Here is a 26,917-nt window from a genome sequence, read left to right as displayed (position 1 = left end):
CCTGAAGGTTGGATACAATTTACAGACTGCCAGTTTGTGAGCTATGCTGTAGGGAAATGTTAGGAAATACAGTTGAAAAGTTAGGTAGAGGTCTTATATAAAATGCCTTACTGTCAAGTTGGGGAGTTTGGATTCAATTTACTTAGCCATGGATGGTCACTGAAGTTGTTTAGAAAAGGGATAAAGTGATTAGAACTGTGCTTTAGAAAGATTAATTTCATGGGTGGGATGGCTGGTGTCAAGCAATATTGGACACAGAATGATCATTGAGGAGGCTGTTGCAATAGTTTTGGTGAGTGATGAGGAGGACCTAAATAGTGATGGGAATGGAAGGAAGGACACATGTGTAATCTTCCAGTGAATTGGTAACAGCTGTTCTGGATCTTGGTGGAAAACAAACTACAATGCTACAACTCACTTTGTCTGAAGAGTTGGGTCTGATGGTCTCCATTGTCCTAAACACTGAGTGATTGCGTAACTCATCCATTGCATTGGCTGGGAACCTGGTCTTTCCTGCTTTACAAGGTCACTGGCCAAAAACTCCACTTACTCTTGAAGAAATATCCCTTTGATGATCTCTAAATTATTGAATGTTGAATTTTTCATATTTGGGTTCTCCCTTCACCAGGAGGACTTGATTGTCTTTTAAATTTTACCTGAACTATACCTTTTCTATGTTTGAGAAGAACTATGAAGTGCCTTAAATAAAAATTTTGTGCCTTATTCATATGAATCAGCAGTGGCTGGCCTAATGCATGGGTGATGGTACAAAGGCAATAAGTGAATGTTGTGTTGAATAAAAAAGAAAGTTGTGTTAAGAGATCTTGCATATCTGGGGTAGGAAAGGCATTTGTCCATGTATGCTAAGGCCGGGTTGGTATATAGATGAATAAAGCAAGCTTGTAAGGCCCTGTGGTGAGCTGGAGGGATACATATCCCACCTAAAAAGCTCTAGCCAATAGCTGCTACTCAGGAATGCTGGCCAGCAATGCTAGATCACCTAACTTTTCAAGAGGAGCTTTTAATCTTTGTTTTTATTTTAAATCTCTTGGTGTTTATAATTCCAAAACTTAGAAAGTATATTGGCTGGAGAAAACAAAACAGTTTTGAGCTAGATTCAGGTGGGATTGGAATAGGGCACCATTTTGTGACATCTGCTCTAAAGTAACTCCATGAGGGTAGTAGGTATGCTTTACATTCCTTTCAATCATTAGTGTTTTGCTAACCAGAAGGCACTCAATGGATGGTGTAGACTGGAATAAGACAGGGGAGAGATATTTCTATCTGACCCAAGCTTGGGGTTTAAGATTGATATTTAATGGGTCCTCATGCACCAGTGTGAAACCTCTTTCAAGGCATAGTTTCATCCTCCCTTGGGTATTGCTTAACACAGAGCAGATACTTAGTCAATGCTATAATTAAATTGGTTAGTACATAATTTTACTTCTATACATTTTACTGAAGCTCTGAATAAAAGTAATGAAAGAAGAATGCTAATAAAGAAACAATAATAGCTTTATATCCAGTTGGATTTCTTAAAGGATTTTAGAGATTTCCATGAAACAATAGTAAATATTAGTTTTGGAAAAGGTCTTAGTATCTTATCAACATTCTTTCAATGGGTATAGTGCTAAGGAGTAAGGGTTGTTGCATTAAAATGCTGTGGATTAAGTCTGAACAAATAAAATATATAATTGTTAGCTAAGTCCAATACCACCAATCCTAGAATTGAACGCAATCAAGAGGTGACAGTTATTTAAAGTTTAAGGAAAACGAATATGAAAAAAAAAATGTGAAAACTATGTCTATGACTTATTCTCTCCTCCCCCCTCCCCCGGCTCCCCCCCAGAAAACTGTGAAAAGAGATCACAGTGATCCCATTTCAGTAGTGGAATGTCATGGTTCATCTTAATAGTATTGTTCCAATAGAAACAGGTTTTGAGACTCATGGGACTATTCACCAAATTTACCAAGTTATTTAGTGATAAACCTATGAGTAAATCCAAGATTCCCTAACTCCCTAATTCAAAGCTCTCCCCCATTTTTCTAGTGTCATTCAAGGAAAATAAGTTATAAACTGGTCTTCTATCACTTTTACCTGCCCTGCTGTGGGATAAGATCTTTCTGAAGAAACATGTCCTTTAGATATCTAGACCTTCATTAAAGTTCAGGCTGGGGAGCTTGCCGAGTTCCAGAATGGATCCAGTGAAGGCTTTCAACTGGGGAGCCAACTGCCTCTTTGAAAAGCAGTTTTAAAGTTTACCCTTCATCTTCCAATAGGAGATAGAAACCCACTTTTCTTAGCTCAAAACCATTTCTTTTAAATCTTGATAACAAATCTAATGGATCTGATCAACCCAGAGTCATAAGAAATAATATTAGAACCTGGCTGAGCATGACAAAGGAAGCAATTTGATATGAGTAAAACACACATTTGTCCACTCAATGCAATTAGAAATATTTTTTTTAAGGACTCTTGCTTGGCTGTTCTTATAAAATGTAACTATTGAAAAAGAAGCTGGCAAGATCTTAAGGACTGGATCTCAGTTCCTGGCCCCAGTGATGGGTTTGGAAATTGCAGCCACAGCAATTAGGAGTTCCAATTTCCAGTTCACAGAAGGTCAGGCCTTGGGGTTATCCTTGGAGCAGTTCTATACTTCCCCTGAGGAAAGGCTCCATTGACCTAAGGAATCAGGGACTTAATACTGTTCAATCAGTATATACATTGTTAATGATCACAAGCATGTTTGACCCAACAACATTTTTCAAAACGTCAGTGGAAGTTCAGCCCTGACTAGTTGGTGTTCTCTTTCTTCAGAGATGAGTCACTAATCAACATGTACCTGTTATTTCCTGTGATTCCCTAGACCAGGGCCCTTTGAATCCTAACGTGCATGCAAATCTCCTGGGTATCTGGTTACAAGTGCAGATTTTGTTTTAATTAGTCTGAAGTAGGGCCCCTGATTCTGCACTTCAAACAAGCTATCAGGTTGCGTTGAGTAAGTAGCAAGGTTCTGTATCTGTCTTCATATGCTAAGCTATATTTTTACTATGTGACATGTGTGCCCCTTAGAACATTTGTTAGTCAAACCAAATTTTCCTATCGTAAACAAGAGACTACTTGCCACAAATCACTTTCCATGGTCTTCAATAACATCTGGTTTCTTCTAAGAGATAGACTTCTCTGTTTTTTATTATTGCTTTTGTGTTTTTTTGTGGGGTGGGATTTGAAATCATATATAGTGAAAGAAATTAGTTACCTGCTGAATGACTTTAAGACAGTAAGTGATCAATGCCTACTTCAGAATCAGCCAGAAGTCCTTCCATGTCTTTAGCTTATGCAGGCCAGTGTTTCCGTGCATTGTTACTGAACCCTTGTCTGGCTTCTCTGGTAAGGGAGATTTCCACAATTGCATGCAAAGCACTAGTAATCTACAGAATGCCAGCCGGATTTGTGGCACTAATACCTTTTATAAGTCTTAAGATTCAAATGACTCAGGGCTCATAGACTATCTTAAGGTAAGTCTGAAGTGATGCTTATTGTGTGAGTATGTCATTGATCTCCTCAGAATCTGTTCCCAAATATCTATTCCATAGTGGGAGGCAAGAATCAGCAGAAAAGAAGGAATCTTTGGAAAGCCAAAAACTATCTCTATACCAAATTGAGAGAGTGGAATTATAAGGTGAATGCAATTAACTGGCAGTCACGTCTATGCCGAAAACATAATCATCCCTTTAATAAGGAACATTTGCCCTGCTTGACAAACTCACAGTGAAACGGTTAGATCCATAGGAAGGAACATGCTGAAAATGGTTTCAATATGATCCTGTTTTTTCACTCAATAACCATTGATTGAGGGTGTCCAGCCAAAAACAATGAGAAAATGAGCCAACAATAGTCTTGCCCTTTGACCATATTAGATATAGTTGCAGCTGAAATTTGTTATATGTTTCAGTAATAACAAAGCATCCATATGGAACAAATATTTGGCAGTATGGCAGCTGATGAAACCAGGAAAAATTAGACAAATTATCAATCGCTCGCTCCCAAATTACCCCAAAAAGAAATTAGATCCATTTTCAGTAGCTTTGCTTTCAAATTTCTTCATTCCATGAGTCACCACGACCTTCTGCCAAACTAAATATGTCTATGAACGGCTGGAAACTTTAATGGAAAGAAACATAAAACTCAAAATACGTAGGAAAATTTAAGCTTCTTCATGGAAGACCTTCATGGAAGACTAGCAAGTCAGGAATGTGGAGACAGAAATAATGTATTGACAGTGCCTTTTGTTTTGGGTAGCTTCTGAGTTAACATGCAATACAAATGCATAAACTAGGCAACCAACTGACATGACTTTAAAAGTATCTCTAAAAAGAAATGAGCTCGTCACTTTTTTCTTTTAGGCCTCCAATTCATCAAACTACTAGGGTCTATGAAGATCCATAGTCCTGTAGTCAGGTTGATCAGATTTGAGATAAAGAGACTTGATGATGTTATCCAAAGGGTGGTAATATTTGGAAAAAATGTTTTCTTGTTGGTTAAGGGCTCAGATTTTCAAATACTATTCTAATGCATTACAACAGAAGAATGACATAGCAGTTCTGAGTTGTTAATGCTACCTTCATGTGGGTTTCTCAAGGTTAAGTTCAAAGCATCTTCCTGTGTAAAAAAACCCCTAGACTGAGCAAGGTGACTGAATTGCAGTCCCAGCCTGCCCACCAGTGTACTTTGTGACCTGATGCACATTGTTTTCTTCTGGACCTCATTTCATCTGGGAAGTGAGTGCACTGGACCAGATTGCTCTCTACAGTTCTTTCTAGCTCTCCGATTCTTCAATTATACTTTGGCAAATAAAAACTGCTTGTAGAGTTCTCTGAGGGCTGGTACTCCAGCTGATTTACCCACCTTGGGGGCTTATTTGCCAGGGATTTACCTTTTGTTACCTGCCTGCCCGTGGCTACCATCGCTCCTTTTAGTATGGATACCTCAGATGAAATAGAGAGGAACTAAATAGAGGTCTGTTTTCAAAGCCATTTCCACAGGTAGAATCTTTTTGTGAAGGCTCCTATTGTAGACCTCGAAAACTCTCTGTTGACTAGAATTAGCCTACTGTTGAGCAAGGAGAAATTTTTACTGGGGCAATAGTGAATGGGTCCTAAGATACCTCAAATAGATTTTTAATTCTATATCTTAAATCTCAGATCCTTAATGGTGGCAGCAGCAGATGGGGGTATATTCTGGGGACTGGTAGAAGGAAATAGTTGTTGGAATGACTTTGTTAACATCAAGTCAAGCAATGAGTTTTAAGTGCCCAATATTGGATGGTGTGGAGGACAGGAAAAAAAGTAAAACTTTGTTTTTCTAAAATAGCTCAAAATAGAATGAAAATTCACAGCAGTGGTAACCAGTACTTGATTGTGAGGTTCAAAAGTGTCTTTGCTAAGTCAAATATTATGTATCTGAGAGCTGTTGGATTTGAAGCCTCTGGGATAGAAGAAACATGTGCCAGTTGGTCACTGGACTGCATGGTGATAAAACTCACAATTCTGATTTCATCAAATCCATGCTCGAACAAAAAAATTCAATTCCCCTAAGTCAGGCTATGATAAGGAAGCTGTTACAATGGGCAACCTGAGAGTGCAAAGATACTTTTCTGATTAGCGAGTACATTCCCTCTGCTGAACACCGCATTTTGAGGCTAAGCAGAAATAACCAATAGCTGACTTGGGAGAATGGAAATCTCTTGCCTACATGTGATACCTCAGTGCCTACAAAACCACCTTGTGGAGACAGACTTTTTAAGCAAGCTTAGTGTGGTAAAGTGATAGGCTCTGTCTCTTTCCTGTTCCCTGCAATGAGGACATAACAGTAATACTGGGTGAGCATTCTGAAAATACATTAATTAACTCTTGGGTGGTCTAAATGTAAAGTGATATAGAAGTGAACAGAAGATACCAACATACTTTTCTTTCTAATTAATAAGGTTGAGGTGATACACTGCCAAATTAACTTGTCTAGATTATAATTATTGCAGAACAATTGAACTAATGGGTCAATGTCATTAATAATTGAAGTTGAACCACTAAACTAATTTGTGGTGGTGATTAGAGGGACAAGGCAAAGCATTTAATTCATTCAATTATAGCAACATGTTTGGATGACCCCTTAGGTTTTCCAAACCCTTCTATAGTTGAGCCTCAAAAGAACTCTGAGGTATAATATTTTAATTCCCACTTTACTAATGAGGAATGTAAGACGCAAGGATATTAACTAACTGCTCCAAAGGGGAGAAATGCTGTTAAGTAGGGGAGCTGGGTGAGGCCCAAATGTGGAACTTCTGATTTCCAGTGTCTTCTCTTTCTGTTTTCTGCTGGGGCTGTTTCTTGGCAATAAAATGCCTCTGATGATATTCAGATAGGAAAGACACAAGAAGGGAAGAGAAAAATCATGGCCACCATATCTGAACCAGGCCTTTTCAACTGTGGGACATTGACAGCTTATTTGTTATATGACTAAGAAGGGAATGGCCATAAATATTGAGGTCAAAGATAACTAGCTTGTCTAGTTATCTTTTGCTCCAGGTGGTCATAATCATACTTCGAAGCACAAAGTTTTGCTTTACACCATTTCTGCCTTCCTTTGCTGCGTTACTAAAATAAATGAATTTCACAGCTATAAGACAAGAAGGAGCACCTACAAATACCTTCTAGATAGTCTATAGGAAGAGCTTTTTATTTTCAGGGAAAGACTTTTGAAACCACAATGAGTCTTCTCATTGTTACTCTGGGTAATGGAACATAGACTTCTGATTAACCAGTGACTGACAATTACTTTCTATGTTAGTTTCACTAATGGCTTTCTCATCTCTCGAACTGCTTCTCTTCTGGAAACCTCTAGTCTAGTAGTGCTCAACTAGGGGTGATTCCACACTACCCCTCACCCCCGGCCCGCCGCCGGAGACATCTGGCAATGTCTGGAGATATTTTGATTGTCACGACTGGGAGGAAGGACACTGGCATCCAGAAGGTAGGAGCCATGTGTGGTGCTAAACATTCACAATGCACAGAACAGCCCTCCTCCTCCAACAAAAAAAAATATCTGGCTCAAAATGTCAATAGTGCTTAGGTTGAGAAATTCTCTTGCCAATGGCACTGCTCACGGAGGCAAGTGGGGAGTATGAGAATGAAGTAGGATTTAAAAACAGGCCACTTGGTCTCACAAAGGAGCTGGGGCAGGGGGCAGCGAGAAAGGAAGCCAAAATCTACAGTGTCCTCAAATCAGTTTAATCCAGAATTCTAACTCTTGGTGCTCCTTTCCCCAGTATCATAGATTATCAGGAGTTGGCTGCTTGTGGGTTGGCTCAGTGTGGACTTTCTTAATCACTTGCTTCTGATGAAAGACCATTTCACCAGGGTAAATGGCACAGAGGTAGTACGATCTTCCCAGCAATATTCACAGAATTGAGTCTATGACTAACAAAATTTCAAAGTTTAAAAAGACCCCTTCAACAGCCTTTTTAGTACCTCATAAAGACCACAGATGAAAGAAGAAAGTCTGAAGAGATTCATAGAGTATTTGCTTGGAAGTCTGCAAAAAAATCAGGTGTAAATTTCTTTTGGCCTAGGGCCGTCAGAGAAATCTCCAGAAAAAAAAGCTGATCCAACAACTCGTCAGACTGTTTCAGATTTTCCAGGAGCACAGCTTTGCTAAGTCATTCCAAGGCAGTTCTACCCAAGTTGACATTGGAGAGAGTGACCAAAGAGTCAGAATAATATAATATACAATAATAGTCTAAATTATGACCTTAAGTGGAGTGGAATGCCCAAAGCATCTGCAGGTTTTGTGTAATGTATAAGAAACAGGCAGGGAATTATTTTAGTTTGTGAAAATTTCTACAGCAAGGGAACAAAAGTGTTAACTTTCAGGTGAGTTTGTTGGAATGAGAGCCACAAAGATCTACGTTCATTTGGGTGAGCTTGATTGGAGGCCCCTCCTGGCCATTTTAATTTACCAGGTAATTTTGATATAGGCATGGTTCATTGCTTCTAAAGGCCAAACACTGCATTAGAATCAGAAAACAGAATCAACAGTATCTTTTTCTATTTCTGTCACTAATTAACAGTGTGACCTTGGACACATCACTTCTCTCTGAGTTTAAATCTCTTTTTTAAATATTTATTCATTTTTGAGAGAGAGAGAGAGAGAGAGAGAGAGAGAGAGAGAGAGAGAGAGAGAAAATCCAAGGCAGGCTCCAGGCTCTGAGCTGTCAGCACAGAGACTGATGTGGGGCTGGAACTCATGAACTACAAGATCATGACCTGAGCCGAAGTCAGACACTCAACTGATTAAGCCACCCAGGCACCCCTCTCTGGATTTCATTCTTGATGTTTGACTATTTTTCAAGGCTTTCCAAGCTTGTAGCAGTCTTTAATTTTACTTCCTTTGAACAATCAGGTAGTTTTAAGAGGGAGATATTAGAGAGATGTATGCTTAATCAATAATCAGTTTTTTGCATGTCTTCCCAGGGGCGTCCCCATGCCCCCCCCCCTTTTTTTTTGGCATGGAAACCATTATCCTGTAGTATGCCTGAGCATTAAATGCAAAAGGTTTTAATTTAAAAGACTGTGTGGTCTCTACTGGTTGCACAATTTCTCTTTGTATCCGTACCGCTGCTGATCAAATATTGCAAAGCCATTAATTACCTTAGGACAAATGCAGAGGGCCACATGCAAAAGTTCTGGCCAACTGCATAAAGCAATATGCCAGATATAAAGTAAGTGAAGGGTTTTTCTTGGTATTTAAGGTTCAGTGAAAAAGTAAGAGGGGCAGCTATGCCAAGAATGAAAAGCCAGAGCTTGCCAAGTGCTTCTTTAAGTGGCTTTAGCCAATGTGAGACTAAACAATGCATTAAATAGGCATACAACTTACTACGGTTCAGGAATTGCATGTCAAATAACAGCTCTTTGCTGTTTTAAACATGATCTCACATGTAGATAAAGACAAACAAAATGCTGTGTTGTCATCTTCTTAGTCTAACAGCTAATAAGGCCTGAGGATTTGAACTTTCCAGGCAACCAAAAGTAATTCTTTGTGATGTAAGAGCTTGCTGATGTTTCACAGAGAGGTGTAGGATGGAACTTTGCCAGAGCAGCAGCTTAGTGCAAAAATGATTTTTTGCCACCATGGTTGTCAAAGACGTCTGGCTGCATAAAAGAGCAAAGGCTTTGTAGTCCATTATTGAGAACAATGAAAAATGTACTTGAGAGAGATCTTGTGCCTGTTTTCAGTGTGTCGGATTCTTTGTTACAGGCTGTGAAATGGGAAGGAAGGTTGCTAGAGGGATAGTCATCTCTTAACAGAGGCCCTGAGGAATGCTGGCATGGAACATGATGTCTGGACAAGGTATATGGAGGCCCAAGGAATTTGAAGAATGCCAAAACTCTCTTCTGGATCTAAAATGCCTAACCTACCAGCCACTTAAGATACGAGACATCCAAAACCAATGGTCTTCAAAAAGCTGGTTGAGTGATACCTGCACAGGTGGAAGCCTTTCATCCAAACCCAAACCTGCTCTCATAACTCCTTCCATGGCCAAATTGGAGAAGCCTCTTCCTGCCTGGCACACTATCTGGATTATGGAACCTTGTGACCACCTCTCCTTTACCACATCTCTCTCATAATCCCCAGAGAAAGATTTCTGGTCCAAATAAACAGCCCTTCTTCAACCAGTCTTTGAGAAAAAGCAACAGAACTAACAGCTGCAAGAAATGAGGCACCTGAAGTTTGCTGGAAGAGAATGAAGAGAACTTGAAGTTGGCCAGAGGAGATGTCCCCCTCCCCCCCACGCAGATCATACTACATATCCTGGTGCTCACAGGTGAGCTGCAGTGTTCTGTCTGAATGGGGTCCAGTCTCTGAAGGCTCTTGAACAGCAGTAGCCTCCAATCAAAGATTTTGTTGTGCACCCTGAGGAAATTCTACTAGTATTTCCTAATTTTTCCTACAAGAGAAACTGTAGGGTTATCACATGAATATCTCCCTCATGCCTCCTTCCAAAGAAGTTTTCAGAATCAATTTGGTTACCCAGGGGTTTCTGCTCCTTATCTCTCGGAAGAGGACTGGGATTTTTGGAAGCATCTCCCTATGCTATCACACGTTGGGCCTCTAAACAATGTAAATGGCCAAATGAATATGCTTCTTGGAGACAAGAGACCTTAGCTTTGGTTCTGGATCCAGCCAGTGAGGTAAGTCACAAAGTCTCAGTGTCTTATGTTTCTCATTTATTCAGTGAAGCCATAAGTCTTGCATTCCAGGGGTAAAACCAAACAAAGTGAGAAAACTCATGCAACTGAATTTTGAAAAAGTAAATGTACTATTCAAACACAAGACATTCTTCTTGTTACTGATACTGCTATATACCAATTATTACTAATAACAGGTGTTATCAGTTGTCCCTAAGGAGAGAAAATGAGTGTATAACTTATTGGGCTGTGCAGATTCCTCAACCTTTGCAATAGACTCTGCAACAGATCCCAGAAAAGAATAAATAAATATAATTGCTAACATATGGATGTGCTTACTATGTGCCAGGCAGTATTCTAAGTCAATATGTTCTAATACATTAACTCATTTAATCCTAACACTACTTCTATGAGGTAGGCCCCCATTTTACAGATGAGGAAATTGAGGAACAGATGTTAAGTAGCTTGCTCAGGGCCACACACCAAGTAAATTAGAATTCAAACTCTAAATTTTTGTCAATAGAGACCAGGATCTTAGTCTCGAACCCTTCACTTTTCTGTTTCCCATAATTCTCCATCAGGAAGATAAACCCAAAGAACATTGAAAATGTCAGAAAAATGCAAATTAGTTTCTTATTTTGCATAGATACTATCACTTTTTAAGTGGTCCTTTGGTTGCATAGACTGGTCCTCTTGGGCATATTTAGAGTAGTAGCAAGCACTTCAGGTCAATGTAAAAACTCTTTGCTTTTCTTTAAGAATACCTGTGACTTATTAGTTTAGTGGTGCTAATGAGGCCAGGGCCATAGGTCAAACCCCACATGTGCCAATTAATTTCAAAGCTTTTCTCTTTGAAAAGCTTTTCCACAGCCAGTGAGTGTACCCTTAACTTTGACCAGCTGTCATACAAATGCATGACTGGCAGTCCAAGGGGTACCAAAACAAGGAATACAAATGGTGTAGCCCAAACCCAGCCCCACTCAAAGCAATGCTAATAGTATGTATCTTTGAATGCCCCAAACTATACACTTCCTTCTTTAGTTGGAAAGACAGTATCAATAGGCTGGCAAAAGGTGGCTGGTCAAGGTTTAGAAGCCTATAGATTCTTATTGTCCCCTCAATTGTAATCAAGTGCAACTTAAAACTGACCTACTCACTTGTTCTCACATTCAAGAGAGTAAGAATATGTGAAGATGAGACCTGTGAGCTAGTCCTTCCTTGCAAAGAAAGATGGCTATCTGCTTTCATGAGGTGTGTGCTCCTTTGGCCAGATGACCCTCATGTATTTGGTCATGTCTGAGCTTTTATTCCATCCCTGAGGGGTTGAAGCTCACCTTAAAACAAAACAAAACAAAACAAAACAAAACAAAACAAAACAAAACAAAAGAAGCTGGCTACTCTTTCATTAAGTAGGTGGAATCGCCTATCTTTAGGAGCAAACAGAAACTCTGTAGAGAAGATAAAGGACACTAAATGTTCTTTGGCCACTACTTAAATCCAAGGTTCTCCTTTCTTGAATAGCACCCAATCCTTGATAATTACAATCTGGACTATGAGTCCATTAAAGTTAGAAGAAGTCATTTGCTTTAACAAAATCCCCTTGTTTTATAGACAAGGACATTTTGACCCAGGAAGTTTAAATGCTTGCCAAAGTCATACAGCTAATGAATGACAGGTCTGGGAGCAGTTTTCTGAGCACTATATTTCAAATGAAAGAAGCCTGAGTTAATAATAATACCTAGATCTAGGAAGGTTGTTGCAATCAATAACAATGAAATTCATTGCAAAGTTTCACTTAAAGCAGTATGTTTTAATACATGAAGAATGCCTTTAGTTTATTCAGACCCGTTCTTAATAACTATGCATTGGAAGTATGTTTTACAAAAGCCATAAATCTGGAATAGCTGAAAGGGTATCCAACTTTTTTTCTAATTGATTTACTTCTCCTTTTTCCCAGACTGCCGAGGTAAAGCATATACAGTTTATTTAAGGGACTGTTTATAGACTCTTAAAACTAAAAAGGACCCCCGAAACTTGCTTCCTTTTGGTTGCTCTTAATTGAAACCATCCAAGATAGTTGGTTGTCTGTCAATTTTTTAAGTATCTCCAAAGAGAGAAATTCCACGAGCCCCTAAAGTACATGTTAAAATGGTTAATCACCATGACTGTCAAAAAATTATATCTATGGCAAGCTTAACTTCTATTTCAGTTGAAGCTCTTTTCCTCTTGCTATGTTTCATGCAAAATGAGGTTATAACAAGCCCTCCTCTATGAGGGCTCCATCAATCTGGCAAGATAATAGCTAGCTCTTTCCCAACGTGCCACTTCATTATGCTACCATTTTCCTCATAGGACGGTGAGAGCACAAGACTGGCTGATACCTTCTCTTACTATGATACATAGGGAAGAATTAGTAATTAGCTGTTCATTGGAACTTTCATTTCATAAAATGTCTGGGGAAGCTGCATTAATTATAGAGGAACTGTTCCACTTATGCTGGGAAAATATTCACAAAACAGATAATCTGGAAGGATGCTTCCACTGTGCTGTAGTGGAACTTGTGCTTGTAGACAAAGATGAGCTCATTCACACACTGGGTCAGTCAATACAAAGTCAACATTAAAAACTTTTTTTATATTCAGAACTGTTCTTTTCTAATAGGTTGAGAAAATTCCCCTTGTTAAACATTCGGGCCAAGCAAAAAGATAAATATGGAGGCAATTTTCTTTTAGATGTTTGAATTTCAAACTAAGATCAGAAACTGCCTTCCACTATTAAAAAATAACAAGAACAACAAAACTATACTTTCAAAATGGATTTGACACAGCTTAAAATAAAAAGCACAGCCACAGTAAAACTTTGAAAATAAGGATAAAAACAATGATAAGAGTCAATTGACAGGGGATAGAGGTGGGGAAGACTGATTTCCTCTAAAAAGTATCTCAAAGACTGTAAATGCTTAAAGCTGACTTCTACACACACTAAATCTCAGCGGACAAAAAGGAAACTCAATAAAATTTGTTGACAACAGTTAATGCCTGTTAGAATAATTGGCTTAGACACAAACCAGACCATCAGTGTAGCTTGGGGATGACCAGAATGCAGTCTCTAAGACATTGTTAGTATACACTGTATTCAGTTGAATAAAAGAAAAATAGTTTTATCCAATAGCTAGATATATAGGAGGTATAAATTGTCCAAAGTACTTGACAAACCTAATTCTTTAAGGTTCTGAAGACTGAGATCCCAAATAAGTAATTCCATTCCATTCAATTGGATTCAATTAAATTCAATTCAAGCTTGTCAGTTCAATAATCAAATACGAGCCTTTACTATATCAGCCAGGCATAGGGCTAGATACTAGGATTCAATGGTAAATAAATATAGTCTTTGGCATCAAGAAGCCCATTGAGAGGGTAGATCATGGCTAGGTGATTTCAAATGGGACAAAATCTTCAGGAAAAGCATAAAGGACTATAATCTATCCTTCTATGATTGTGTTTCTCATATGACATTTGATAATAGTTACATGCAGTTTTGAAACATCCTGATCAGACTATGAGTTTCTTGAAAGCCAAGTCAATCTCTCATTCATTTCTAGGCATCTTATTCATGCCTAGTACAGTATCTCACATATAGCACATGCTCCATCAATGTTTTGAATTAAAGCTAACTTCTCTTTGGCAAAAGAGATTGTCCAGTTGACTAGAAAGTTAACAAGAATACTTTTGTTCATGAGGTTCTGTGTCAGACAAAAAATTTATGTAAGTCATAGAATTCTATTAGGCAGAATTTATGAAACATAGAGTCTCAATGGCAATGCTGACAATAATCACAATTTATGAAACCACTTTCTATCCAAAGTTATACTTCAAACATATAGAGTGCCTATATATAAACTTTCCCTTTCAAGTTATTAAAATGGAGTTTAAAAACATCTGCTAAAATTTGATCATTGTAGTAACAATAAAAGAACCTTTTCAGTGGCTTGAAATTGGTTTCCATCTTAGTTGTCCCATACTCTTAACTGTCTGTGTGCACATGTATCAGTATTATATGATTATGTGGGACCAAATCACTATTTCTGTTCCCATTTTTCATCATCTAATTCAAACATCATAGGCACAGAATGATCCAGTTTCCATGCACTGTGCATGGGAATCCTGCAGCACATCATGTCAAACAAGACAATTCAGCTTAGCACATAACAGAAGACAATTGTGGGCTTGGCAATCACCTGGATCCTTGGATCAAAGGAAATTTTGCAAATGGATTATCAAGGGGAAAAATCTCTTGAGCATAATAAGTGGAATTACTTATTCATTTTTTATATGTGGATCAGTAGCAGCAAAATAAAGAGTAATGACAACCCACCATTGGGTGATGTTGATGTAACACATTTGCCTTTCACTGGATATTTCAAAGGTAAAACAGGTCTGCTATTTTAAAATTACCCACCCAATGAACTCATTCATCTGCACTACAACAGAGAACCAGATAGAATTGCTTTGTTGGGAGAAAAATACCTGAATTCACTCTATTGAAGCATTAGCTGGAAACAGAGAGGGGGAATTTACTCATTCAAGTATAGAAAGCACCTCTCATTCTCTGTTAGTAGTTGTTTAAAGACTATTTGTTGCCAAATCTGTGATGAGTACCCATCAGTCCTCCACCAGCCTCTCCTTTCCCATCTCCCCGACTCATCACAGACTGCTATATTCAGGACCCTTCCCCTAGTCTGTCTCTCTCTCTCTCTCTCTGTCACACACACACACACACACACACACACACACACACACACACACGCCACCTTCCCCAGGAAGAAGATGAGAGAGACTTGAAGTCTGTGAGTCATCAGAGGAGCTATTCAAAGCTTAATGGGCAACTGAGGTAAGCTGTCTACACTCGAGTGATAATGAACCTCTAAGAATGATTCATGCTCACTGAGGACCTGAACATCAGTTTCCTGGAACTCTCTAAAATTCCAAACAATTATATAGAATGAGCAATTGGCTTTAAATCTTTCACTGTCCTATAATGTACAATTTGATAGGTACCTCTGAGGTAGATTCTTTAAGTGGTCAGTTCCCCCAGGCAACATTGAGTTATATTTGTGTTTATTATTTGGAAACATTGAGTTGGCTGTCTATTTTTTATTGACTGTCAACATTTTAATCACCTGAGATCTACTTATGGGATAAGTAACCCCACACTTGTCAGAAACCCTTTTCCAGATGGAGAGTCCCAGAGAAAAGCTAAGTCAAAGGAAGGCAATAACCAAAAAAATCAAGGTCAATTTGCACAGAGGACAAATTAATATGGCATTTGAGTTTGCATTTAGAGACTGTCTGTGTATTTGCAAATGTGCCTTTGAGTGAAGTTCACCTTCTGTTCCTGGTGATTTCATATTGCGTGGAGACATCTGGGATGTGCCCCCCTTAATTCTTTCTCCAAGTCCCCCTTACTATTTTACTCCAAATTACCTAGCACTTGTCTCCATATGTTTATATGTGCACCCACAGATCTTGAGACAAAAAAACCGCAATCCTCTAGGCTCCATCTTGTCCCATCCTTTCACTGAAAGGAAAGGAATAGTGAGGGTAGAGCACAATAGATTTGGGAAAGCTCTCAGCAGGAAGTAGTTAAAAGACAAACTGCTAAGGAGGAAAATTCCATCCTAAATCTGCAAAACCTGCCACAGCCCCGTTGAAACACTAGGCTTACTTTAAGGTGAAGAATCTCAGAGGCTGAGGATGGCTGCCAGCCACGGGCAGTCATTCAGTTATTCACACACTCCCTGCGGTTGTAAATCCACAGAGCAGTGAGAGGGAGGGCTACTTACTGAAATAAAAACCCCTGTCTCCACACACGAACTGAAGAGCGTCCACCAACTCAGCCCCACAGAGCGTCTCTGGTCCAGCTGTGGCAGAGCTGGTGAAGGTGAGCAAGCACAGGCCCAGATAGAAGAGATGAGAGGGGGACATGATGTGCATCTTTACCTGCCAAAAACACAGAAGAATGGTCATGTTTCCTCCCTGGTCCTTGCAAGGGCAGTGTGGGTGAGGCAAAGGTACATTGCCCCCCTGCCCCTCCCCTCACACACACATTCTGTTACTGCCATTAGTCCGAACTACCCTGCACAAAAGTGCATCAGAGTGCATGGCAGACCATAGGGTGGTGTGGACGGATCATGTCTTGGCATCAAACAACCTGTGTTTAATCCCCTTGCCACTGTGGACTTTTTTCGAACCCCTTCTTTACAGATTCCTATTACAATTCAATGAGATAAAACATCTAGAAACATTTACTATGTAAATGAAAAATGCTATTATTGCAGTAGAATCCCACACCACTCAGAGATCCTGGTAAACCTTCTGAATTTTCAAAGGTTAAACTATGCTCAGTCCAGATTTGGGGCCAAATACGTTTTATTAATTTAAATTCTCTAAAGATTGGCATTCAAAGATGACATATGCAGTCGTTATGGACCAGAATATTAAGTTAACTAGAACATCATTCTCCAGCTACTTATTAAAAAGAATTTACTGTGGATAAAAAAGGACTTGTGAAAATACTGTATGTCGTTATAGGGTGGGTTTTTTTTTAATTTTTCACTTAATGAGAGAGAGAAAGAGAGAAACAGAGACAGAGAGAAGCACAAAGAGAGAAACTTTTTACCTAGAGAATATCAGTAGTTAACACAACCACAAGTGGAAGTGAAAATATGAACAGAAACTGGAGAAATATGAGGATTTAGGAATGAAATTGGCTCATGCTAAGTAGACCCTTCACCTTCTGTATTCTAATGCCTTCTGTGTCAAGTGCACTATCAAATCAACGTATGTGTAGATATTGCCTTTCAAGAACAGGGCATTAAGCTCAAAACCTGCAAAAGACTTCCTTTTTTTTTTTTTTTTTTTTTTTTGGTCACAGGAATTGTGACTTCATGTCTCGGAGGGACTTATGTGTCACTGTATCCATTTTACAGCAAAATATACCAAGGGACCCCTGGTTGACTTATTTAGCCAATAATAGAAGCCAAATGGCAGCCTTGCCTAAAGCAAGATTTCTGTGGCTCAAGGCTCCATCCACTCTCAGAGTAGTAGTGATCACTAACTTTCCCACATTGCTACTTGTGGCACAAAGATGTGGTTTCTTCCAGGAAGACTCCCAAGGCAAGTAGCTTCATCTCTTTCAGATGCATTTACTTTCAGTGGCCTTGGATGAGTCACTGACAGGATGTAAGCGAGGGACCCTGTCAAAAGGGTCAAGGAGTTACGCTGGAAGTGATCATTATAAAAAGAGGCTTTTCTGAACCTCACAGTAGAGGCCGGTCCATTCAACCCCATCCCTTTTGGAGAAACAGACTCCATCATTTGTCCTCCTTGCCCTCCTAACTCTCAACTTAATGGCTCTCTACATCAGTGGCAGACTTTATTCCATCATTCTAATTAAGATTTCCATTTTTGTGGCCAGACCTTCAGCTCAGAAATTGGGAAAAAACCTTAAACCCCTGACTCTTGTTAACACAACGTAAATATTTAGTTAATGCTTGTAAAATAGTTTAAGATGAAAAGTGCCCTCTGTTTGCAGATCATCATAAATAATGACCGTAAAATAGAAGAGAAGGTAAACACCCAACTGAACATCTCTTCCATTTTCTCAGGAGGATCTCTGCCTGGAAGCCCTCTGCCACCACATAGCCAAAGCCACCAGGACTGCTGGGCACAGGTCATCAGCCAATCTGCATTGGTCTTAGTTATAAAATAATTGGTGGGGGCTTTCCCCTTCAATACTTCCAGTGGAAATCTCAACAATTCCAACCCAACTGGACTTCACTGCGTTTTTCAAAAGAGCAAACTCCAAACTGATCTTACAGAACATACCCCACACTCTGGCAATGGGCCATTTTTAGAATGTATGCTAGTCTACCTGTCTCACTTCTCCATCTCTCCCTTCTTTGTTGAGTTTATAGTAATGCCGAGGGCCAAGCACCTGCAACTGTAGATGCCTTGAAGTTCTTTAGTTTTTGTGAAATCCAGGGAAAGAGGTAGCCTTAGTGAATTGAGAACTTCGGGAGATGTCAAAACTGTATTTTCCATAGTTATTTCTGGTATGGCACATATAACCCCAACAATACCTATAGATCACTAACATTTAAGAATTTGAGATTGATTTTATATAGATTTTTCTTTTTCCTTTTCTTTTTTGCTGAGTTATATTGTTAGATAAATATCAGCACTTTTATCTCTAGGACAGGATAGAACCTCTACTGCATTTTCCTTTAGTTCAGAGAACAGTCCAGTACACCCACAGAGAACCAGAGAATTTTATCACATCATGTTCCCCTAAAAGAAAACAATAACAAACTCGCTTAGGAGTTAAAAGTTTGAAACAAGTGGCCCCATATGTTCATCCTTTTCTTGGTCTTTTATTTTGCCAAACACAAAAGAAACAGAGAAAGGAAAGATACAGAGAGAAAGGAAAGAAGAACCAGAAAGAGAAGGAGAGAAAAAAAGGGGAAAAACATCAGAACATTGTTTCTCAAAAATCATTCACATTTTCAAAATTTAAAAGACCTTTCTTTTTATCTTAAATAAATGGAATATCAATTGATTCCAGATGTCTGGGCTACAACGAAAATGCCCAGCAAAATTTCAGGGCAATAGTCATAAGAAAATACTCACTGTAGGTGTAACCATTTTTGTTTTTCCAGATCTTTTACAGCAGGTCAGGGTGGGTATTATGAGGCTGATGTGAATAGAAAACAGGACTTAAAAACATGTGCTGCTTTGTGGGTGGGGCTTGTGAAAGCATCTAGTTACATTTGGACACCCAGGCAGGTATGCTATTAGCCTGGGTAAACTGCCTTTTGTCCATTCAAACAATGAACAAATTGCACAGCTGGGATTTGAGTCAATCTTTTCCTCCCAATCAAGGCACCAATTTCCATTGTGTGCCTATTGTAGCCACCCTGAACAGTGACCCAAGCTCCAGTCTTCTGCCTTACCCTCTTCCCTCTGACTCAAACACTTGCAAATATCTTGAGACTCAGTACAATCAAGTTGTGAATGCTGCCTCTAGGCAGGACACCTTTACTTACTGAATTATGTTTGAAGGATCACACGGCTTCCTCAAACCACTTACTGCTCCAGGAATGGGGGGAAAGCAATAACTTATTGCTAGCTTTACTTCTGAAAAGTTCATCTGGAGACAGTTTTCTAAACTTGTAATTAATGCAGAATAACACTCAACAACCTCTTTTATGAATATCTAAGTAGGGAGACAAAAACCCTAGCTGTAAGATCGCCTGATCTACCTATCTATCTATCTATCTATCTATCTATCTATCCACACATATATATACACACACATATATATGGATATATATACGTGTATGTATATATATATATATCTATATCTATATCTATATATATATATATATATATACGCACACACACACATACATGCATATACATATAGAGAGACTTCATTTCTTTTAAAAGCAAAGTACCCATCATGTGGCTTTGTATCTTGAGGGTAGCAGAATCAGGTGCCTGACAAAGCCGTATCCCTAACTCCTAAGCCACTTACTTGACTAAGAAAAGTCCTAGTGGTGGAGTATTTGAAAGCAGCGAATGAATGCTGTACTAAGTGCAGGGACGTTTTATGAATTGAGCTCTTAGGCAATTGCATTGAGAAGCCAGTGACAGCGGCTTAAAAGTGCTTGCAAATTGGAAAAACACAAGTCTTGAAGGATATAATTTTGCTGAGAATGGAAACTTGAACTAGGGCCAGTGATTGGAAACGAGAAGTTGGCATTAACAACAGCAGCCAAATTTACCTAAAGAGACTTTACAACACCGAGTATAAAATCAGAGTGTTACAACATGAAACCCTAAGTCCAAACTTCGCCCATGATAGTCCTCTTCAAAAGAGAAAACTTAGACATGCAGTTGCTGGAAAGTTTTCCCTCTCCGTATATACAGTATGCATTTGTTTAAATTATACGAATATGCGAGGTCAGCAAGAATTGTCAAGGAGTTCTTTTTCGGAAGAGCAAATTAAACTTCAACTCTAACTTTGACTCTCTGGGCATAAGTGCAGAGAGTTCTGGGACCTTAGCTCCAAAGATCATATTTAAAAGCTTTAATATCATCTAAAAGATAAGTCTTCGTATGTGCCTTGTAATAAAAAGTCCAGTCCTGACAAGTTACACACACACACACACACACACACACACACACACACGAACATGGTCTTAAAAATAAAACATCTGCACCTGCAAAAAAAATCCAAAAGTTCATATCCATGCTCTACAGTCTTTAACCATAGACAGGATTTAAAGGAATCTTCTATAAGGACACCACTGAAGCCCTGCAGAAGTGGAGGATTTAGCACAAGTACCTTGCAATAGTTTCTACTCATACAGATATCTGTGCAAAGGCATCCATCTCCCGGAGCTATTTTTTCAGATCCCACAGAAATGCATATTCAGCAATTTATAAATAACTCCCAGTTCCGAAACAATGAAAATTCTAAAGTGAATAACATTTCTAGGCAGAAGCAAACAGTACACAATTTAAAGAAAATTCCCCAATGACTTTAAAGAGTAAGAAATATTTACCTTCAAGAAATCACAAAAGCAGCACTTAAATAATTGGGTTGGAAGACTGCTGATTTTTCCCATTGCTTCTGAAGTGCAAAGTCTGGAAATGAATTGCTTAGCAGGAATAATGAGGCAAAAAGAAATCCAGAGAGATGGGAGATGTTGAGAGCAATGTCACATTTCAATTTTGAGGACTTTATTCCATTGCGCAGGCTCTATCTGCTCTGAATTTAGCAGTGACAGTGAGATTTAGCAAACAGAAGAGGGATTTAGAGAAAATCCTCACATTTATCTACAAAACACAGACACTGTAGACAGGAAACAGCTGGGGGAACATTTGCCTTCTCTCTCTCTCCCTCTTCTGGCAAAGTTATCGAGTAAGGACTTTTTTGGGCATGGTGACAAATAACATCATACCTTTGCATTTTAAAACTAGAGCACAGAAGCATTTTTTTCCCTTAAAAGAATGTGTGTTAGTGACAGGGTTAGCAGACATTAAAATACTGATGCTGCCATAGAAAATAAGGATCTGTTCTCTGATTAACTTTCTGCTGGGCAGGGAGACACATCTGCTAATACACCTTACCAGTATTAAAGGAACATACGATGGAGGATGGGCAAACGTTTTTATATTCTAGAGCAAATGCAAAATTAAAAGACAGAAATGAAGAAAAAAACCAGCTCGAGCAAACCCTATAATTTTAACCCTGAAATGACCAGGGTAAACTAGGTTGGAAGATAGCACTGGGGTGACCCCTTGTCCTAGTTGCCAAGCAAGGGGAATGATCTCATTTCCTAGAACCTAGAAAAGGGGCAGGCAGCATTGCAATTGGCTCCCTTTAGGACACTGTCTCATGCTTTTTGCCCACAACAGGGCAAAGACTTTGCTGAGCTGTAAAGCCAATTGAAAAAATAAAATTTTTTTCTTCCTTTCTCCGCTAGGCTTCCTATCAACCCCCCAGGGGAAAGGCACCTGAGGGGCAAACTATTTTTCCATTGTTCGTGTTTTTCTGCATAACTTGAACCTGTGTGTGTGTGTGTGTGTGTGTGTGTGTGTGTGTGTGTGTGTGTTTTTCTTTCTCCAATGTTTGTGTATTCTAAATAACACCAGCTGGCTAGCAATACCCTCTCAAGGGTTATGATGTCATTTAAATCCCTCAACTGGATGAGTGGCCGGCAACATGGTCCAAGCCAGCTGTTTTGCTATTTATAATGTATACTTGCCTTTGCCATTGAGAATCAAGTTCTGATCTTTTGTCAATACAGTTTGTACCAATTGCTCTTTGGTTTTGTGAGATAGTAGATAAGAAAGTAGATTATGAAATAAGGTTGCAAAAGCCCAGATCAGACATAACACTTTCCCTAGATGTCTATCCAGGGATGGTTTCCCGGGTTGGTGGAAATAACCTGGACCTCGTGTTTCTCTCTCGTGATTCTCAGGGGCCTCGATGGCTCTGACGCAACAACTAAAACAGAGGTCTGCTCCAAACCCTAGTCTGGACCCTTATGGTGTCCTGTGGCCAGAAATTTGTTTGCAGAGGTGAGTGTCCTCAAAGGAAAACCTGGTTGGTTTTGCAAGGGGGTTGGGTTTGGTCAAGTCTTCTGTGTAGTTAATAACTCGTGGCAATGTTTACCTTCCAGAAAGAAAAACTGGAAATCTGGAGTCATGCTGTTTGGATGGTGCATTATATTCAGCATCATTTAGTGAGTGTCTACTATGTGCCCAGCTGCATGCATTGCAGTCAAGGCCCCCACGGGGCTTTCAGCTGAGTGGCAGAGCCAGAGAGGAAAATGTCACTGTCATGTGGCGGGTATGTGCTCTTGTAAGAATACAAATAGTACACACTGAAAGGGAGTAAAAAATTCTCTAGAAAGATGGGGAAGTGAAACTCTTTGGAAATCCAGAATGAGGGATGTGTCACGAGAGGGTTTGGGGTACAACGTTGTGAAGTTTCAGTGGATTTGATGTGACCTGAAGAGTGTATACAAATACACATCAGCGGGAGGTGGCCTGGTAGGCAGCTGCGGGTGTGTGGGCAATTCCTGTCCTAAAGAATAACTCAGATCTTCCTTTAATGAGCTCCTCTCTGTGCACTTAATTTATGACATGATTTACCAAAAATCCTTTCTGCAGCCTTTGTGGATCATGCCCTTTGTGAAAAACAAAGCCCACCTTTTCGTGGACATTGATGATATAGATTGTATTGAGCCAAACAGCTGTACCTATTTCCCAGGTAGAAAGAACTGCATTTTCCAAGCGTGCAGTCAGGTCTTGGCTGGAGTCTCAGTGCTGAGTGCCTTGCTCCACCACTGGACACCTTCACAGGTGAAGGCCAGGACGTTCCAACTGCAGTGTTAGCACATTTTAATCTTTCCAAGATGTCCTAGAGGCTCACTGCATTTCTCCAAGGCCGTAACCCAGTCTGATGTACTCTCTCGGCATATGCATTGTGCACAGATCACCTTATCCCCAACCATTTCGTGTGAAAGGCTGTTTGGGACACAGGACACATATTGTTCCGTCAGACGCTGTGCTCCTGCGATATCGACACACTGACTCACAGTCTCTTGGTTTTATAACCCCAATTACCCTTAAAGGATAATTGGGTTTTAATTTATGTCCCAGTTTTTATGTCACAATCAAAGAAAACTGAAATTTCAGTGAGTCGTAATTATCATCAGCTGTGCTGTGGAAACATTCCGATGTGAGCTCTCAGTTTCCAATAGGGAAAGCAATTTCCTGAAGTGATTATTGTATACTTCGATGTGGAGAATGGTCTGTATTTCTGGGTAGGGTGAGCCAGCAATAGAGCGGGGCAATAATTCCTAGAGAAATGGAATTTCTTTGCTAATTCCACGAGTCAATATGAAAGCGAAAGGGCAATAAATGTGCCACATGATTACCTTTTAATAACTGAGGGCTGTACCTGTTTAGGAAAAAAAGAAATGAAATGTATCTATTACCAGACAGTCCAAGGTGGTAGTAAATCTGATCCTAGGAAAAGTTCAGATCATGAAGTCCCATGGGGAGAGAAACATACGGGGTCATTCTAAAATTACTGAATGATTATGTAGTCTCCTGTCTGGAACAATCTGACAGTTAGGTATGGGAACTGTGTGCCACCAAAATAGCTAACTGCAAGGATGTGCTCATCATGAGAACATCCACTCCTGGAAATTCAGAGATTCACAGTTTCACCTTTTGCATGTGTAATGCCTATGGGATATAAATAACTCTCCCCTAGAGCCGGCTTCTTGAGTAGCGTATTTGCATAAAGCTGCAGCCTCAGAAGACTTCTGACACCTCTCTTTAAACAAACAAACAAAAAAGTTGTTCATCTCCTTAAAGAGCAGGCTGATGGAGGGGCGCCTGGGTGGCGCAGTCGGTTAAGCGTCCGACTTCAGCCAGGTCACGATCTCGCGGTCCGTGAGTTCGAGCCCCGCGTCAGGCTCTGGGCTGATGGCTCGGAGCCTGGAGCCTGTTTCCGATTCTGTGTCTCCCTCTCTCTCTGCCCCTCCCCCGGTCATGCTCTGTCTCTCTCTGTCCCAAAAATAAATAAAAAGCGTTGGAAAAAAAAAAAAAAAAATTAAAAAAAAAAAAAAAAAAAAAAAAAAAAAAAAGAGCAGGCTGATGGAAATTCACACAACGCAGTGGGCAAGGCCCAGTCTTCACTCTTTTTTCTCAAAACATGTTCCCAGCGTTCCCCGGGTCAACTGCAGAGGAACTCACCCAAAAGGCAATTTCGTATCCATGTACAATAGGGCATATTTACAATTTATTTCATTAATGGCTTTGCTGACTCCCAAGAAATGCTCAGGATGGATATTTAGAGGGAAGGGGACTTTGGGATCAGAGAAACAGTGAGGTGTAAGGTTCTAGGGCCACCTACCAGGCAAAGAACATAGGGAACTCTTGGATGTATGTCTTAGACCATGATTTATTGGGACGGTTAGTCTGGAAGCGTATTCTGCAATGTTTGAAATCAAACGTTTGTCAGTTCAGAATGTAAAACTCAGAGAAGAACGCTGGACCTCAAAAATACAACATGCTGCTGAACGAGGGCACCAATGTCAGCTCCGAAAGATCTGCTCAGAAGGAGCTCTGTTATTCTTTAGGACGATCTTTAGCTCAAATGAACTGCTTTAAATCCTTAGAGGAGCATTTTCCCCACAGCTAGGGAAAACGGTAATAGCGAGAAGAGATCTTCTCACTAAATAAATCAGTGCTTTCTTTTCAACATCAAACTTGGATCCCATTTCTTCTAAAATGTCAAAAGGGCAAATGCTGAAAACAGTCAGAAGCAAAACTGTTGTGGTTTGGGGAGCAAAAGAATTCTTCGTAATGGCAGACAAGGAGTCACTGCATGGGGCGGGGATGTCTTGGTGCAGTGAGAGAACCCGAGGGCGCCACAATTGCCCCAAGTTAAATAGAAAGTGGGGAAAGGAGATACCAATTCCAAACTTCAGCGGAAGTACCCACATACGCACTTTCTTTTGGAATCGAAAAATGTGCGCGCCGCCTAGTGGCCTGCAGGGAAAGTGCCAGGGTAATCTTCGTGGTTAATGTGTGGAGTTTGGGATGGGTGGGGCGTTTTGAAAAGCTCCAGATTCAAATAGACTTTAAGCTGCACTAATCTTTAATCTTTTCATCTTTTTGAAATAAATAAGCTGGGTCTTTGATTCGCTGTAGTTTTAAAAAGGGGAAGAGAGCTAAGGGGAGAGAAAGATGATAAACTTAGCGAGGGCACACATGTCTTTCCCGTGACTGCAGTCCCAATGCTGAGCTCCTGGTATGGGTTCAAAACATTTTGTTGATTTAATGAAAGTCCGGAAAATAAGTGATGATAAAGGTAAACTATTTCACGTGAAAACTTTAATAAATTCTCTTGCAGGTGAATAAGAAAAATAAAGGGGGGGGGGCATCGATGGATAGAAAAGTGACTTACTTGTTTAATGAAACAAATTTAGGTGCTTGTAAGTGGATCTCAAATCCACTCTTCCTGTTTGCTCTATGCTCATCACCGTTCAAAATAAGGGCTTTTACACTGATGGTCAAAGACAGGGCATTAAAGAGTCACGCAAGTGTAGGTGTAGTTTTATTGTCAATTCTTTCTACCCTAAGTTTACCAGGGAGAAAATCTCAGTTTGGTACCAGCCTGCCTTCACTGCCTCTCTAACATTTCCTAATCTTCCTGTCTGATTACAACAAACAAACAAACAAACAAACATGGACCTTAAGCCCAAAGGCTTTGCGTGCAGCGGTTTTATCCAGAATTTAAAAGTACTATTTTGTTTTCATGGAGTTTATTTTTAAGGATAACTTCTTTTTAAGGCAATTGATGCTGTTTTTGAAATAGATATTTTAAATCTCAGATTCTTTCAGAATCTAACTTAGCATCTAACTTTTAAAAAATCAATTTAAGAAAAAAAACTAAGTAAGTAGATAATATAGGTGGCCAACAGTTATGACCAAAAAACAAATATGTAATTGATATTTGAATATCTGATGTTTGAAAATCACTGCGGTAGACTCTGCCATGTGTTGGGGAAAAAAAGTTCATAGCCACAATGAAAAGGTATGGAACAAAGACCCTGCATGTAAAAAATGCTACCATATAAATGTATTGATTACGTTTCTTAATAATTTAAATACCCTTTAAACTCACACTCATTTTTATTCCAGTCTTTCATAGAGCTTAGAGATGTTGAAAAAGGAGTGAATAGCATTTGAGTTAGGTCTTGAGGCATGAGTTCACGTCCAAGATGAAAAAAAAAAAAAAATCAGTAAAGGCTATTCTGGGCAGAAGGAACAGCTTGGACAAAGTTATATAGGAATGAAGAGGTTCCCATTGTTGGGGGGATGTGGGGGGATGAGGCTGTAGCTATGCTCTCAGACTTCTGCACTGTGGAAACCCTTTTGTCTTCTTTCACCATCAGTAGTCCTTGCTTGGCTACAAGACTGGAAAATAGTCTTAATTCTCTCATGATACAAAGATTTATACGTAGCTGAATCTGTGATTACCTCTGGGAATAGCATTGTGCCTCAAGGTAAATATGCAAGAA

At 39.6% G+C, this 26,917-nt stretch overlaps 1 protein-coding gene across 7 annotated transcripts in view; it reads right to left on the bottom strand.

The window, feature by feature from the left end:
• The window catches only part of IGF1 (insulin like growth factor 1), a 77,986-nt gene extending 56,772 nt beyond the window's left edge, over positions 1 to 21,214 (bottom strand). For 3 of the 7 annotated variants that reach the window (XM_058741593.1, XM_058741595.1, XM_058741591.1), the window contains exons 1-2: positions 19,840 to 19,956; positions 16,088 to 16,244 (exon numbers count right to left, since the gene is read on the bottom strand). In XM_058741593.1, the coding sequence (XP_058597576.1) occupies positions 16,088 to 16,244; positions 19,840 to 19,941 (259 nt within the window). In that variant the 5' untranslated portion in view covers positions 19,942 to 19,956. Of the gene's footprint in view, positions 1 to 16,087; positions 16,245 to 18,932; positions 19,052 to 19,839; positions 19,957 to 20,872 lie in introns of those variants that run through there. The other 4 variants (XM_058741592.1, XM_058741596.1, XM_058741594.1 and 1 more) reach the window with 4 other exon arrangements.
• Between the last annotated feature and the right edge of the window lie 5,703 nt (positions 21,215 to 26,917).

The sequence above is a fragment of the Neofelis nebulosa genome, chromosome 8 (assembly GCF_028018385.1).
Source record: "Neofelis nebulosa isolate mNeoNeb1 chromosome 8, mNeoNeb1.pri, whole genome shotgun sequence".
Classification (NCBI taxonomy): domain Eukaryota; kingdom Metazoa; phylum Chordata; class Mammalia; order Carnivora; family Felidae; genus Neofelis; species Neofelis nebulosa.
Note: the sequence above shows the minus strand (reverse complement) of the source record. Positions and strands in the feature narration are given on the sequence as shown.